At 47.4% G+C, this 15651-nt stretch overlaps 1 protein-coding gene across 1 annotated transcript; it reads left to right on the top strand.

The window, feature by feature from the left end:
- The first annotated feature begins 11696 nt into the window (after positions 1-11696).
- Positions 11697-15550, top strand: LOC147971508 (uncharacterized). Its single transcript, XM_087526145.1, has 7 exons — positions 11697-11869; positions 12761-13108; positions 13294-13521; positions 13614-13968; positions 14061-14185; positions 14263-14398; positions 14999-15550. Exons 2-7 carry the CDS (start codon positions 12765-12767, stop codon positions 15236-15238), a joined length of 1428 nt encoding a protein of 475 aa, XP_087382271.1. The 5' UTR covers positions 11697-11869; positions 12761-12764; the 3' UTR covers positions 15239-15550.
- Positions 15551-15651: the final 101 nt, after the last annotated feature.

The raw sequence follows: 15651 nt of genomic DNA, 5'->3' as shown, positions 1-15651 counted from the left end.
CTTAGGCGAGTACTGGACTGCAGCTAAGCCCCCGAGTGGGAGGATTGCTCTCCACTCGGTGGGATTTTTTCAAACTTAGGCGAGTACTGGACTGTAGCTAAGCCCCCGAGTGGGAGGATTGCTCTCCACTCGGTGGGATTTTTTCAAACTTAGGCGAGTACCGGACTGCAGCTAAGTTTCCAAGTGAGAGAACTTAGGCGAATACTGGACTGCAACTAAGTGGGAGGATTGCTCTCCACTCGGTGGGATTTTTTCAAACCTAGGCGAGTACCGGACTGCAGTTAAGTCTCCAAGTGAGAGAACTTAGGCGAGTACTAGACTGCAGCTAAGCCCCCGAGTGGGAGGATTGCTCTCCACTCAGTAGGATTTTTTCAAACTTAGGCGAGTACCGGACTACAGCTAAGTCTCCAAGTGAGAGAACTTAGGCGAGTACTGGACTACAGCTAAGCCCCTGAGTGGGAGGATTGCTCACCACTCGGTAGGATTTTTTCAAACTTAGGCGAGTACCGGACTGCAGCTAAGTCTCCGAGTGAGAGAACTTAGGAGAGTACTGGACTGTAGCTAAGCCCCCGAGTGGGAGGATTGCTCACCACTCGGTAGGATTTTCTTTCAAACTTAGGCGAAACGGATTCGCGGCTAAGCCCACCCACTGGGGGATTTTAGAGGTAAATAAAAGCAACAACAATCATGGGAGAAGACTGAAAAGCTCTTATCTTTGACGAACAAATTACAAAAGTACTTCTTATTACATTTTATTCGAATGAGTGCTTAAGTATAAAAGGGGCAGAGCAGCTCCGCATTCCAAGCCCGTGGCTCGTCTTTCTGATGCTCAACACTGTAAAGATGGTATGCTCCATTGCGGAGGACTTTGGTGATGATGAAGGGGCCTTCCCAAGCCGGGGCGAGCTTGTGCGGTTTCTGTTGATCCACTCGAAGAACCAGGTCTCCTTCTTGAAAGGCTCGACCCCTCACATTTCTGGCGTGGAATCGACGCAAGTCTTGCTGATAAATGGTCGACCGAATCAAGGCCATCTCTCTTTCCTCCTCTAAGAGATCGACTGAATCTTGCCGGGCCTGCTCTGCTTCCTCTTCGCAGAAGAGCTCGACTTGGGGTGCGTTGTGGAGCAGGTCACTTGGCAGAACAGCTTCGGCTCCATAGACCAAGAAGAAAGGAGTTCGTCCGGTCGACCGATTAGGAGTTGTCCTTAAACCCCATAGAACTGACGGAAGTTCATCAACCCAAGCGCCTGATACGTGTTTGAGATCACGCATCAGTCGGGGTTTCAGTCCTTTGAGAATTAGGCCATTGGCTCTTTCTGCTTGTCCGTTCGACTGCGGGTGAGCGACTGAAGCATAGTCGACTCGTGTGCCTTGAGAAGCGCAGAAAGCTCTAAACTCATCAGAATCGAAGTTCGACCCGTTGTCCGTGATGATGCTATGTGGAAGTCCATATCTGAATGTCAATTCTCTGATAAAACTGACAGTGGTGCTGGCCTCAAGGTTCTTGATAGGTTTAGCTTCGATCCATTTGGTAAACTTGTCGACTGCAACGAGCACATGAGTGAAGCCGCTCCTACCAGTTCTCAGTGGTCCAACCATATCCAGTCCCCAAACAGCAAAAGGCCAGACAAGGGGGATGGTCTTCGGGGCTGACGCTGGCTTGTGAGACATGTCGGAGTAAAACTGGCAGCCTTCACATCTGTCGACTATATCTTTCGCCATTTCATTTGCTCGTGGCCAATAGAATCCAGCTTGGTATGCTTTAGCCACGATGGCCCAAGAGGACGCATGGTGACCACAGGTCCCCGAGTGGATGTCATTGAGGATCATTCGACCTTCTTCCGGTGTTACACATTTCTGACCGACTCCAGTCACGCTTTCCCTGAACAGTTGTCCTCTTATCACAGTAAAGGCCTTGGATTGACGGACGATCTGTCGAGCCTCTTCCTCGTCCTCTGGGAGTTATTCCCTGAGGATGTACGCAATGTACGACACTGTCCAGTCGGGAGTAATGGCCAGAACCTCCATGATCAGGTCGACCACGGCTAGGACCTCGAGTCCAGCCGGGTCTGTGGCGCTCTTAGGCTGCGGGGGCTCTTCAGTAAAAGGATCTTCCTGAACTGTCGGCGTGTGAATATGTTCCAAAAACACATTGCTGGGAATGGCTTCTCTCTTGGAACCTATCTTTGCCAAGTCATCGGCTGCTTGATTTTTCAGTCGGGGTATGTGATGGAGCTCTAACCTCTCAAACTTCTTTTCTCGCTTCCTCACCGCATTGCAGTAACCAGTCATGGCTGGGCTTCTGACGTCCCACTCCTTCATCACTTGATTGACTACCAAATCTGAGTCGCCGTAGACCATGAGGCGACGGACGCCGAGTGAGATGGCCATGCGCAACCCATACAGGAGTGCTTCATATTCTGCTTCATTGTTGGAGGAATCAAAGTGAATCTGGAGGACATATCTGAGCTTGTCTCCTCGGGGGGGATACCAGTACTACCCCAGCACCAGAACCATTCAACATTTTGGATCCATCAAAGAACATGGTCCAGTGCTCCGAGTGAACTTGAGTCGGCAGTTGCTGTTCGATCCACTCGGCGAGGAAATCTGCTATTGCTTGGGACTTGATAGCTTTCTTTGCCTCAAACTTGATATCCAAGGGAAGGAGTTCAATCGCCCATTTTGCCACTTGACCAGTTGCATCTCTGTTATGCAGAATCTCTGACAATGGAGCGTCGCTGACGACTGTAATAGAGTGATCAGAGAAATAGTGTGCAACCTTCTTCGTGGTCATGTAAATCCCATAGACGAGCTTCTGGTAGTGCGGATATCTCTGCTTTGACGGAGTCGGACTTCAGAAATATAATAAACTGGGCACTGAACTTTATAAGCTTTTTCTTCTTCTTCCCGCTCGACTGTAAGTACTGTACTGATGACTTGTCCAGTGGCTGCTATATAAAGCAGTAAAGGCTCTTTGCTGATTGGAGCAGCAAGCACCGGCTGGGTGGAAAGCAGGGCTTTTAGCTCTGCAAATGCTGCATCAGCTTCTGGGGTCCACTCGAACTTATCTGATTTCTTCATCAGTCGGTAAAGAGGCAGAGCCTTTTCACCGAGGCGAGAAATGAATCGACTTAGGGCGGCCAAGCAACCAGTAAGCTTCTGAACATCATGCACACGCACAGGGCGTTTCATTCGGAGTATAGCACCCACTTTCTCTGGGTTAGCATCGATCCCTCATTCGGAAACTAGGAAACCGAGTAATTTTCTGCCCGGAACTCCAAACGTGCACTTTGATGGATTGAGCTTGATATCATACCTTCTGAGGCTGGCAAAGGTTTCAGCAAGGTCAGTCAGTAGGTCGGAACCTTTACGTGACTTGACCACAATGTCATCCATGTATGCTTCCACATTCCGACTGATCTGAGTGAGCAGGCACTTCTGAATCATCCGCATGAATGTGGCTCCAGCGTTCTTCAAACCGAATGGCATTGTGACATAACAGAAGCACCCAAACGGGGTGATGAAAGCTGTCTTTATCTCGTCGGGTCCGTACAGACGGATCTGGTGGTACCCGGAGTAGGCGTCCAAAAAGGACAAACGCTCGCACCCCGCAGTCGAGTCGACTATCTGGTCGATGCGAGGGAGAGGAAAGTGATCTTTCGGGTAGGCCCGATTGATATGCTTGAAGTCAATGCACATGCGAAGTGAGTCATCCTTCTTTGGGACCATGACAACATTGGCTAACCACTCGGAGTGGTAAATCTCTCGGATAAACTCAGCTGCCAAAAGCCGAGCCACCTCTTCACCGATTGCCTTTCTCTTCTGTACGGCGGACCGTCGAAGATGTTCTTTGACTGGTTTCACTTTTGGGTCGACTCGCAAACGATGCTCAACCAGTCCCCTGGGAACACCCGGCATGTTAGAAGGCTTCCATGCAAAGATGTCCCAGTTCTCACGGAGGAACTGGATGAGCGCTTCTTCCTATTTGGAGTTGAGTGTGGTTGAAATGTGAGTCAGAGCAGCATTGGGGTCTGTCGGGTGAATGTGAATCGACTTTGTTTCACCGGACGAGTGGAATGTTGAATCTGTGGATGGCTTCTTGGCTCGCAACAAATCACTCGGATCTGCATTTTTATGGTATTCTTGCAATTCTACCACGGCCATCTGAGCATCGACGATCTTTGAACCCTTCTGGAAGCACTCTTCTGCCTTCTTCCGATTACCAGAGATAGTGATCACCCCTTTGGGACCAGGAATCTTCAATTTGAGGTACACGTAACATGGTCGAGCCAAAAAACGTGCATAAGCTGGTATGCCCATAATGGCATGATAGGCACTCTGGAAATCCACAACTTCAAATGTCAACTTTTCTTTGCGGTAATTCTTGGAATCACCGAAAAATACGTCGAGAGCAATCTGACCGAGGGATGCAACCTTCTTGCCTGGAATGACCCCATGAAAACTCATATTGCTTTCACTGAGTCTGGACATCGGAATGCCCATTCCCTTCAACGTCTCTGCATACAGTATCTTCAGGCCACTGCCACCGCCCATCAGGACTTTTGTCAGTCGAGTGCCTTCGACCACCGGGTCGACCACCAGTGCTTGCCTCCTAGGGGTGGCTATGTGCGCTGGATGATCAGACTGGTCGAATGTAATGGCAGTCTGTGACCACTTCAAATAACTGGGTGTCACCGGAGCGACCATGTTCACTTCTTTGTTGATGACTTTCAATCGACTTTTGCTCTCAACGTCAGCAAAAATCACCAGAGTGGAATTCACGTGGGGATAACCATCATCATCCCCTTCCTCATCCTCAGCCTTGTCTGCTTCCTTCTCCTTTTCCTTGGGTTGTTTCTCTTGGAATTGCTGGATTAGGAGCCGACACTGCCGAGTGGTGTGCTTCAGGTAAATGAAATTACCCTCTTCATCTTTTTTGGTGTGGATGTGGCACGGCAGATCCAACACGTCATTTCCATCTTGATCTTTTACTTTCTTGGGGTTCCACGGCCCTTTGGGCTTCCCCTTGAACTTTCCTTGAACCACAGCCAAGGCTTCACCAGGAGCAGCTGGCTCGCCTTGCGCTTCTGTTTCCGACCGGAGTTTCCTCCTCCGGCTTCGTGGGCGACTGCTTTGTGCTTGCCACTCTGGAGTCATTCTTCTTCTTCACCATTGGCATACTTGGTGGCAATCTCCATCATCCGAGTCAGAGTCATATTTCCTGTCCGGCCGAATTTCAGATTCAACTCCCGATACCTGACACCTTCCTTAAAGGCACAAATTTCCTGATGATCAGACACATCCTCCACCGTGTGGTGTAGGGTGATCCATCTTTGGATATAATCCCTCAAAGTTTCATTCGGTTTCTGAACACAACACTGTAATTCTGTCAAACCTGGCGGCCGTTTGCAAGTGCCCTCGAATGTTCTGACAAACATTCGGGCGAGATCTTCCCAAGTATAAATATTGCCAGGTGCCAACTGATTCAGCCATGCTCTAGCCGAGCCCTCCAACATCAGAGGAAGGTGTTTCATGGCCACTTCATCATTGCCGCCACCAATCTGGACAGCCACTCGGTAGTCTTCAAGCCAAGTGTCAGGCTTGGACTCACAAGTGAACTTACTGACTCCAGTCGCCAACCTGAAGTTGGGGGGATCACTGCAGCTCTGATAGCTCTGCTGAAGCACTCTGGACCCGAGACATGCACCCTGTTGCTGGTTTGCAGATCCCTGTCATGGCCCTCTCGGTGAGCTTTGTTTCTGTCGACCAAGCCCTGAACGAGAATAGATCTCGCATCAAAGCCTGGCTCCCTGGGGTCGACTGGAATACCTCACCCAACACTGTGAGGGCGTCTGTCTTCATGTTGCCAAGGCACGTACGACCCACTCCTTGGGGGAGGCGTGGGCACTTGACGACGATCATCGCGATCAACTCGGTGATCATACTGCTCACGGTTTCTGTATTGATCTCGTCGATCCCCACGCCCCTCACGCCTCGGGGGCGATCTTGGGCTATGGGCCGACTGAACTGTGTCTGCAACCACGGATCTGCTATGGATCCTATTCCGCGACTGAGATACGACCGTATTCTGTTCACCCGCCACCCGGAGCAAGGCTCGGATCTGCACCAGACCTCGGCCAGCTTCTGACTGGGAAGGTTGGATCGACTCCGCTATCCAGGCAGCAGCTGCTAGATTCTGGATCGGGGTTCGGTATACCCGAGTCGGAGGTGGAAAAAGTTGGCGTCGACTGGATTCGGGAGCACGCTGCCGAGCGCGATCCTCGAGTGCGCGCTGGAGGTTCTCCAGTCGAGTGCGCTCAGCCAAGTTGGCCAAGCGCGCCTGCTCCAAGGCCTGGGCCTCAGGGGTTTCTCCAACTATAGGAGTATGTAGTGCATCCATGTTCCGGCGGCGAAGTTCCTCCCTCTGCTGTGAAGAGAGGGGTTCGGGGTGGTACTCTTCATGAACGCGCGATGGATCGTTGTTCCCGTCGCCTCCGTCTTCACGGGTGAAGCCAGGAGGACTGGGTGGTCCATTGACCATCAAAACTTCTGCCGCTGGGTCGCTGCTGTCGCACTCGGATGTAGTCTCTACGGAGCCAGTCGACAAATCGAACAGGCCGTAGAGAGTTTCGTCGGGCTCGATTACCGCGACTTGAGGGGTGGCAGACTGGCGAGCCGCCGCATGCCTCACCCACCGCTGAAGCCTCGACCGCCCGGAACGTTTGCTCCGGCGGGCCACAGGAAGGGTGAAAGTTGCTGAAGCCAACTGATATTGGATCGACGGCTGCCGCAGGAGGACGCCGCGGACGCACGCGCGTAAGTGTGTCGCCCCGCGGGCGGGGAGTGCATCGACGTCGAGTGGAGCCTCCAGAAGCCAAGCGGAGTCGTTGGCGACAAGCACGAGCACGCCGAGACGGATCTCGCGGCCCTCAGCCAAACCTCCGCCTGAAACCATGATGAAGGGGATCAGAAAAATTGCAACTTCTCCAACAAGTCGCTAAGACACCTGCCCCACGGTGGGCGCCAACTTTCGTGGTTCTAGGACTGACAGTAGAATAGGGGGGTAGGAATGTAGAGGCAAGATCCTAGCTATGGAGGAGTTGTACACGCGAGTTTTACGAGTTCAGGCCCTTCTCGGAGGAAGTAACAACCCTACGTCTCGGAGCCCGAAGGCGGTCGACTGGATATATGCGTGTGAATTACAGAAGGTGTGAACCCTTGTCCTAGAGGAGGGGGTGGCTTATATAGACTGCGCCAGGACCCCAGCTCCCCTCCGTTACACAGGGTTTAGTGTTCATAAAGGAGGAGCGTTACTGGTAACGTCTGAAGTAAAGTGCTATAAATGTCCATAAAGCTATGACTTAAACCCCGACCGTTGCGGAGTGAAGGGCTTCACATCTTCTGGTGGTCGAGTGGTTGTTAGCATGGTCGAGTGTCTTCAAGGTGGTCGAGTGAACACATCTTCATGGTCGAGTGGATGATGGTTTTTCTTCGACTGCTTTTGGTTCTTTGTAGAGATGTCCTTAGGGAGGGTATGTTGGACAGATCCATGACCCTACCCTAGGTACATAGTTTCATCATCCGGCACCACCGACTTCATTTTACCTAGCCACTGCCAGAAACCCTAGTCAGTTCGGTCTCACTGATCGGGATCTCAATCTCACCGAGATGGCCTTGCAAACTCTTTGTTGCATGTTGTAATTATTTCGGTCTCACCGAAATGCGCAATCAGTCCCACCGAGTTTGTTTGACCAACTCTCTGTTTGCTCATTTTTGAAATCGGTCTCACCGAGTTTATGCAATCGGTCTCATCGAGATGAGGTTTTGCCCTAACCCTAGCACATCGGTCCCACCGAGTTGATCATGTTGGTCCCACCGAGATTCCTAATGTTCATATTTTGAACTAAATCGGTCTCACTGAGTTCTTCTATTCGGTCTAACCGAGTTGGGTCAAATGTGTGTAACGGTTGAATTTTATGTGGAGGCTATATATACCCCTCCACCCCCTTCTCCATTCGAGAGAGAGCCATCAGAACGTGACTATACTTACACTACTCATTTTTGAGAGAGAACCACCTACTCATGTGTTGAGACCAAGACATTCCAATCCAACCACAAGAATCTTGATATCTAGCCTTCCTCAAGTTGCTTTCCACTCAAATCATCTTTCCACCATAGACAAATCTATGAGAGAGAGTTGAGTGTTGGGGAGACTATCATTTGAAGCACAAGAGCAAGGAGTTCATCATCATCACACCATCTATTACCTTTTGGAGAGTGGTGTCTCCTAGATTGGTTAGGTGTCACTTGGGAGCCTCCGACAAGATTGTGGAGTTGAACCAAGGAGTTTGTAAGGGTAAGGAGATTGCCTACTTCGTGAAGATCTACCCGAGTGAGACAAGTCCTTCATGGGAAATGGCCATAGTGGGATAGATAAGGTTGCTTCTTCGTGGACCCTTCGTGGGTGGAGTCCTCTGTGGACTCGCGCAACCGTTACCCTTCGTGGGTTGAAGTCTCCATCAACATGGACGTATGATAGCACCACCTATCGGAACCACGCCAAAAATCTCCATGTCTACATTGCGTTTGCCTTCTCCAAACCCTTCCCTTTACCTTCATATGCAATGTTTTACTTTCCACTGCTACACTCTTAGAATTGCATGTGTAGATTGATTGCTTGACTTGTGATAATTGCCAAAATCCGCCAACACTTAAAATTGGGAAAGGTTAGATTTTTATTTGGTCAAGCAGTCTAATCACTCCCTCCAGACCTACTTTCGATCCTACACTCTGTATCGTGAAACGCAATGAAACTTCCTCTCTTATTTTTTTCTCTGAAAATAGGAATTTATAGAGTTGGAGTTAGGGGCAGAGGGGCCTCGAGGGCCCCACCACCCACCAGGGCGCGCTAGGGGGGTGGCGCGCTCTGGTGTCTTATGAGCAGCCAGCCCCCCCTCCAGTGGGTCTTGGTTGCAGTATTTTTTATTTATTGGGAAATAATTCTCCAAAAAGTTTTCTCCAAATCTGAGAACATTTATTTCGTCACAAAAATAGCACCATGGTAGTTCTGCTGAAAACAGTATCACTCTGGGTTAGTTTCATTCAAACCATTGTGACAACGTCTGCGCCAACGTCGGCGCAGAGCTTGGGAGGTAGTTCAGGAGCGGATGCAGATTGTGGTCTGCTTCAATGACATCTGGAAGACGGAACATGTGCTAGGTTCATGGTTGATGGATGACAAGTGTGGTTTCCTTCTTCGGCATCTTAGTCGTGGTGGGATGCTAGATATGGAGTTCGATGGCGTGTCCATGGTGTTGCCCCGGTCTGATTCGTTCAATGACAATGGCTTCATTTTTGGTGAGCCACCTTGGAGGTCCGCAAAGCTGCATATCAGCGATGGAGACGCATCGAGCTCGGGTAAGGAGGTGTTTTGTCATTCTTTTATTCGGTGGCTACCGTCGTGGTGCCGGAGGCAGGTGACAGGTGTTGGTGTCAAGCTCAGAGATATTCTGCTGTCTTTTCAGTTCTGTCATGTCGGTCCTTATGTGACTTGTACTTTGATCTTTATGGTATGAATGAGATACGCATTATCATGCAAAAAAAAAACTTCTCCACCTCCTAGTGGGAAAGATCTATCCTACATCATCTAACTACCAGACGTTCTAATTTTGTGAGGTTTTGATCTTACAGCATGGATGAACTTCTTACAAAGGTCTGATTTGCTAAGGTCTAGCATCCATAGTTAAGCTTCAAATACTTTGGGTTCATTCATAGTTGAGAAAAAAAAGCTTTGTGAATGAAGGAAGGCCTGTAGATTTTGAATGTGCACAGGTCATGAGTAATGACGGAGTTTAGTATGAAGCTCGAATTTTTAATAGTCTCGTGCTTCATACACCCCGCGTGTTGAAACAACAACGTAAAGTGTCATGTTTATGGTTGTGTAGGACAGTAAATTTTTACCCACTCAACCATAACAACCAAGGTAATCAACAAAATCGATTACAAGCGACTAGCTTGTTTCTGCAATAGGTTTGCATGTGATGTGATATAAGCCTTCGTTTAATCAATATGTTTGTATGAGATGCATGTTCCAATATTTTATATTGACTTGGGAGTCATGGTACGACATGATGGTTCGAGTCATGTAATTGTCTTTTCTTTTATTTGTTGACATGTGTGTTAACCTCGGTGATACTTGAGACGACATTATTTTTGCGGTGGTGGACCTCGACGCAAAAGCCATACACGGAGATGTTCAAAATTATCTTTTGTTTAATCGGGCATCCGGTTTCCATTTAATTGCTCAAATGGATGTGTTACATTGTTTTTTAACCGACAATAAAAATATATTCTGATACACAAGAGTTATATTGGAATTGAAACGGTCTTTTTTCTTTTACAAAATAAAATGGATTTCTTGAAGTAATGAAAGTAGTCCAATTCAAATAGTAGTTGAGAAAGAATCGCAATAAATGCAAAGACGGAACATCTTGGATACGATATCGAAGCAGCGGAACCAAAGTTTCCAAATGGATAGGATAGGGCATTTATATATGTGGTAGATAACCTAAATGCAAAAAAAATCTTCTGAAGAGCGAAATATTGAATGAATAGAGCGTAAATTCGTAAACATTGGTATTTATTTTTCTTTCGAATAAAATAATTCCATAATCACAAATGTTCAAACAATCTAGTGCTAGTATATGATTGTTGAGTTGCATTTCAAATTTGAAGTTGTTCATCATATACAGTCACCACCCACCATTGGAGGTGTCTAAAAGGTTTTTCTTTGGCTACTTGGATTCTCTTATTGGTATTGCCCAAAATTTCATTTGTGATCCAGTCAAAGGCAATGGGATTATTTTATATGATGGTGCAATCCCGAGATATGCTACTGCGTCGGTTGGACCTCTCTCCAAATGGTATGAATGGGTGTGTAAAATTAAACACTGACGGATCTCGGTCGCTAGATGGGTGAGCCGGAGCAGGAATGGTACTCCGAGACAATACAAGCCCAATTATCTTCTCTTCTCGTAGGGAGCTTCTTTCTACACTTGTAGAGATGCTATGGAAGCCGAGCTTCGTGCCTGCATGGAGGGCTTCTCTCTATCATCGCAAAGATTTGATATTTCTATTTTACTGGATTCAGTTTATGTGGTGAATTGCATTCAAATTTGAAATGTTTAAGGCCTTATTTGGTTTGTCGAATTTTTATAGGAATTCTATAGAATGAGATTTGCAAAGAAAAAAAATTCCTTTAAAGCTCTTTGATTTATAGGAATGGATTCCTATTTCTATGTAGGATAGGAATCAATCCTTCACATTTTGAAAAAAAAAACATTAGCCTAGATTTAATGTAAATTTTTTTATCCCATGCATCAAATGACATCTAAAAATTACCCCAAACTATTTTTATTTTTCCGTGGAAGGCCAGCAAAGCTCACATATCTTGGATTTCATTTCATGTTTTCCCACGGGAGGACAAGTTGCGACCGGCCGGAGACCGGTTCGCTCATCACTAGCCTGCGACTCAGCGAGCCATTCTGGTTGACGTGGCTTCTCCGTCCTCGGTTCCACGTCACAGAGACCCATCATCCACCGCTCGTTCCAGATCAGACGGCTCCGCGCCCTCCCGCCCTCGTCCGGTCCCAGCGCGCAGGGACCGTGACACCGCTCGCTTCGTCCCCATCCTCATCTCTCCCTCCAGATCTCTCAGTTCCCCGCTATTAATTACCCACCTCTCTCTTCCCTCCTCTCTCCCCGTAGCTCTCTCTCCTCGCCCCGCTCCGTCCACCCCTCCTAGGGTTCGACGCCCTCGCCAGCACGCGGCGAAGCCACCGCCCACCTCGCCGGCGGCGTCCGCGGCCAGGTAATCCCGCTGCCTCCCCTCGCCACCTCCGGATCTCGAGGCGATCCGGTGGTCTGTCCTTTGCCCCCGATTCGCGTGCCGCTGCCGCAGATCTGCGTCGCATGTCGCTGTTTCCTGCCTGATCCGTGTCGAAATCTGCGTCGCGATGCGCCGTGTGTGTGTGTGTCGAGCCGTGCTTGTTCATCATGCGGCTGGTTTACGTGCTAGGTAGGTAGGTGAGGCGTCCAGATCCATGCGAGCCTAGGATTCCGAGACCGTTGCATGGCTGCGACGTTCGCCGGAGTCGTTAATTGGCGGCGGTTGTAGGCCGATGGTAATGATGTCGTGGCGACGTTTCGTCGGTGGATCTGTGCTTGATCCCAGGGTTGCACAGTTTCCTGTTCTGGTGCATTTGATATGTGTTTAAGCAAAGCGTTGGGGCAGCTATCTGGTCGCTTAGTTTTGAATGGACGCGAGCTAAATTGCTCCCGGATCCAAGCTGATGGACCCAATTAATGTTACTAAAAAATTGTCTGAGCGGTCTAATTCGGTTACTTTCTGGATAGTCTGCCTGGTTTCATTTTTGAACAGAATTGTAGCCGTCAGGCATTAATGAAAGTACAAGTTTTTAATTTAATTGTGATGCATATGTGCAGTATCTTGTCTGGTTGCAAATTGACGCAACTGAGCAAGAAATATGTGGTTTTCATTTTATTCCTTTGTCTGCTTGTCAATATCCGGGTATGTTCATTTCTGTTTCAGCCAAATTGGTTCATCAACCTGATCGCAACCATGACTTAGGGGATAATGCACGAAATGGCAATTGCTGTGAAGTCTGCTTTGTTCTTCATAATGTTTAAGATTGTCATGTGCATTGTACATAATGCTGATCTATTTTCTTTGTGGGACCAGGAAGATGGCTGGCGGCTTTCGGGTGCTGCATCTGGTCAGGCCCTTCTTGGCCTTCTTGCCGGAAGTGCAGAGTGCTGACAGGAAAATACCATTTAGAGAAAAAGTGATCTACACTGTCATTTCTCTCTTCATTTTCCTGGTGTGCAGTCAGCTCCCGCTCTATGGCATCCATTCAACCACTGGAGCAGATCCTTTCTACTGGATGCGTGTTATTCTTGCATCAAACCGTGGTACTGTCATGGAACTGGGTATTACCCCAATTGTGACATCTGGAATGGTTATGCAACTTCTTGTGGGATCCAAGATTATTGAAGTTGACAACAGTGTGAGAGAGGATCGTGCTCTGCTGTAAGTATTTGCGAAAATAGCAGAATCTCGTTGTTACATTCCTTTCTAAAGTTACTCTGTTCATGGTCTCATGTATATGTAGTTTATCATTTGTACAGTGAATGACCAATGAAAATTGTAAAGCTTGCTAATTCATATGTTGTATCTCCGGCAATATTGTGTTGATGTTGTACTTGTTTACTCAGGAATGGTGCACAGAAGTTGCTGGGTATCCTGATTGCCATTGGGGAAGCTGTGGCATATGTTCTGTCTGGAATGTATGGCAGTGTGAGCCAACTTGGAACTGGAAATGCCATTCTCATCATACTTCAGCTTTTCTTTGCTGGCATCATTGTCATCTGTCTAGATGAACTTCTCCAGAAAGGCTATGGTTTGGGTTCTGGCATTTCTCTCTTCATTGCTACCAATATCTGGTAAGCATATTGAGCTTTATTTTTGTTACTTGTTGATTGATGTGCTGCTACTCTGTTGCTAGTTGGCTTATGGTAGATTTGATCTTATGTAGTGAGAATATCATTTGGAAGGCATTTAGCCCTACCACCATCAACAGTGGACGTGGTGCTGAATTTGAAGGGGCTGTCATTGCATTGTTCCATCTGTTGATTACTCGATCAGACAAAGTCCGTGCCCTACGAGAAGCTTTCTACCGTCAGAATCTGCCAAATGTGACCAATTTGCTTGCTACTGTCCTGGTCTTTCTCATAGTTATCTATTTCCAAGGCTTCCGTGTTGTGCTTCCAGTGAGGTCAAAGAATGCTCGTGGGCAGCAAGGCTCATACCCAATTAAGCTGTTCTACACTTCGAACATGCCCATCATTCTGCACTCTGCCCTGATTACCAACCTGTATTTCATATCCCAGGTATGGGCTTCAGTTCCAGATCTATAATGACTATAGTAGGGTGAGCATTTGCATGCATGTTTAGGTGCTGACCGTTTTCATTGTTGGTGCAGCTTCTCTACAGGAAGTACAGTGGAAACTTTCTGGTTAACCTTCTCGGTATATGGAAAGAATCTGAATATTCTGGCCATTCTATCCCTGTTGGTGGTCTTGCTTACTATGTAACTGCACCATCAAGGTGAATAATTGATTTCTTGTCACTGCTTAGTCAAGAAAATATTGTTCAGTATACTTACCCTCTGATGGAAACTGCAGTATGGCTGATATTCTGGCGAATCCATTCCATGCATTGTTCTATGTGGTCTTCATGCTGTCAGCATGTGCTCTCTTCTCAAAAACATGGATTGAAGTCTCTGGTTCATCAGCCAAGGATGTTGCTAAGCAGCTGAAGGTACAAATGATGCATATGCAGTATTTGTCGTGCCTGGTTACTCTTTCTTCTTACATAGCATGTCTCGCAACTCCTTTTGTGGAAAATATTGATTTGATTCATATGTGACTGTTTTCACCTGCGGTACCAAGCTGTCCAATTCTAAAATTGGTGCATATCACCAAAAATTTGTACAAACGGCCATGCAATTTCATCTCTTCCATCCACTGTTTAAACCTCAATTGTTTTGGTATATGATCCATTCATAAAACATTATTCTCTGTTTCTAGAACTTGTTTGTCTCTTGTAGGATGTTTATAAAATCCAGCCTGATGTTGGGGCATCAGCAGTCCTTATGTGTAATGTGACGAAGGGTTTAACTAGGATGACATATCAGAAAACATCATCATTATCTTTGTATACAACTAGTTTGTTCTTTGTAGGGTTCTTGGAAAGCCTGATGTTGGGACATCAATGGCTACACATTAATTGTTTAGCTGTAATATTGAAGTGTTAAGTTGGGGTGATTCATTAGCTGTTTTTGGTTACTTAGTTTCAACTTGCAAAGACTGTTACGCATGAGCCTACTGTAACTTAATTTAATTCTTGGCAATCCAACAGGAACAACAAATGGTGATGCCAGGCCATCGTGAGTCAAACCTGCAGAAGGAACTGAACAGATACATCCCTACTGCCGCAGCATTTGGTGGAGTGTGCATCGGCGCATTGACTGTTCTTGCTGATTTTATGGGCGCAATTGGTTCAGGAACCGGTATTCTGTTGGCCGTCACCATCATATACCAGTACTTTGAGACCTTCGAGAAGGAGAGGGCGACAGAGCTTGGTTTCTTCGGGTTTTGATTGATACATGATAGCATTGGGAGCATGTTATGGCTACAGCACAGCTTGAGTCTTTCTAGACAGTCGCAATACTGCTTGGCTGGCTGGCTGTTGTGGTTGTAACCGGAGATTAAATTCTGTTTAGGTTACCCCGACTTATTTACAGTTGAGAAATCTGTAGATGCTGCGTGTGTTCTTCAGGCCAGTTATGGTGGTGGACCGGTCCAAACACGGGCGTGGCCGTCACCTGTCATCTTCCGTAGACTTCTCATGTTTTTGACTATATAGCAACTGAATGTTTTGGGACCAATTTAGTCATCTTGAGCTGGTATATGTTTTTCTTGCCTGCCACCCTTATTAATCTCCCTGATACTTTCAACTGTCGAGTAGGTTTTTCTGTGTTTTGTTGAACAAAAATGCCTGACCTAGTCTCA

The sequence above is a fragment of the Triticum urartu genome, chromosome 5A (assembly GCF_056163025.1).
Source record: "Triticum urartu cultivar PI428250 chromosome 5A, HENAU_Tu73, whole genome shotgun sequence".
In the NCBI taxonomy this organism is placed as follows: Eukaryota; Viridiplantae; Streptophyta; class Magnoliopsida; order Poales; family Poaceae; genus Triticum; species Triticum urartu.
This window is presented reverse-complemented; position numbering and strand designations above follow the sequence as displayed.

What these genes read in the sequence shown, in the direction of transcription:
- LOC147971508 (XM_087526145.1), top strand. Translation starts at nt 12,765, where the DNA reads ATGGCTGGCGGCTTTCGGGTGCTGCATCTGGTCAGGCCCTTCTTGGCC. An exon ending in TTCATTGCTACCAATATCTG is followed by an intron (nt 13,522 to 13,613) that starts GTAAGCATATTG and finishes GATCTTATGTAG; the next exon opens with TGAGAATATCATTTGGAAGG. An exon ending in ATGTTGCTAAGCAGCTGAAG is followed by an intron (nt 14,399 to 14,998) that starts GTACAAATGATG and finishes GCAATCCAACAG; the next exon opens with GAACAACAAATGGTGATGCC.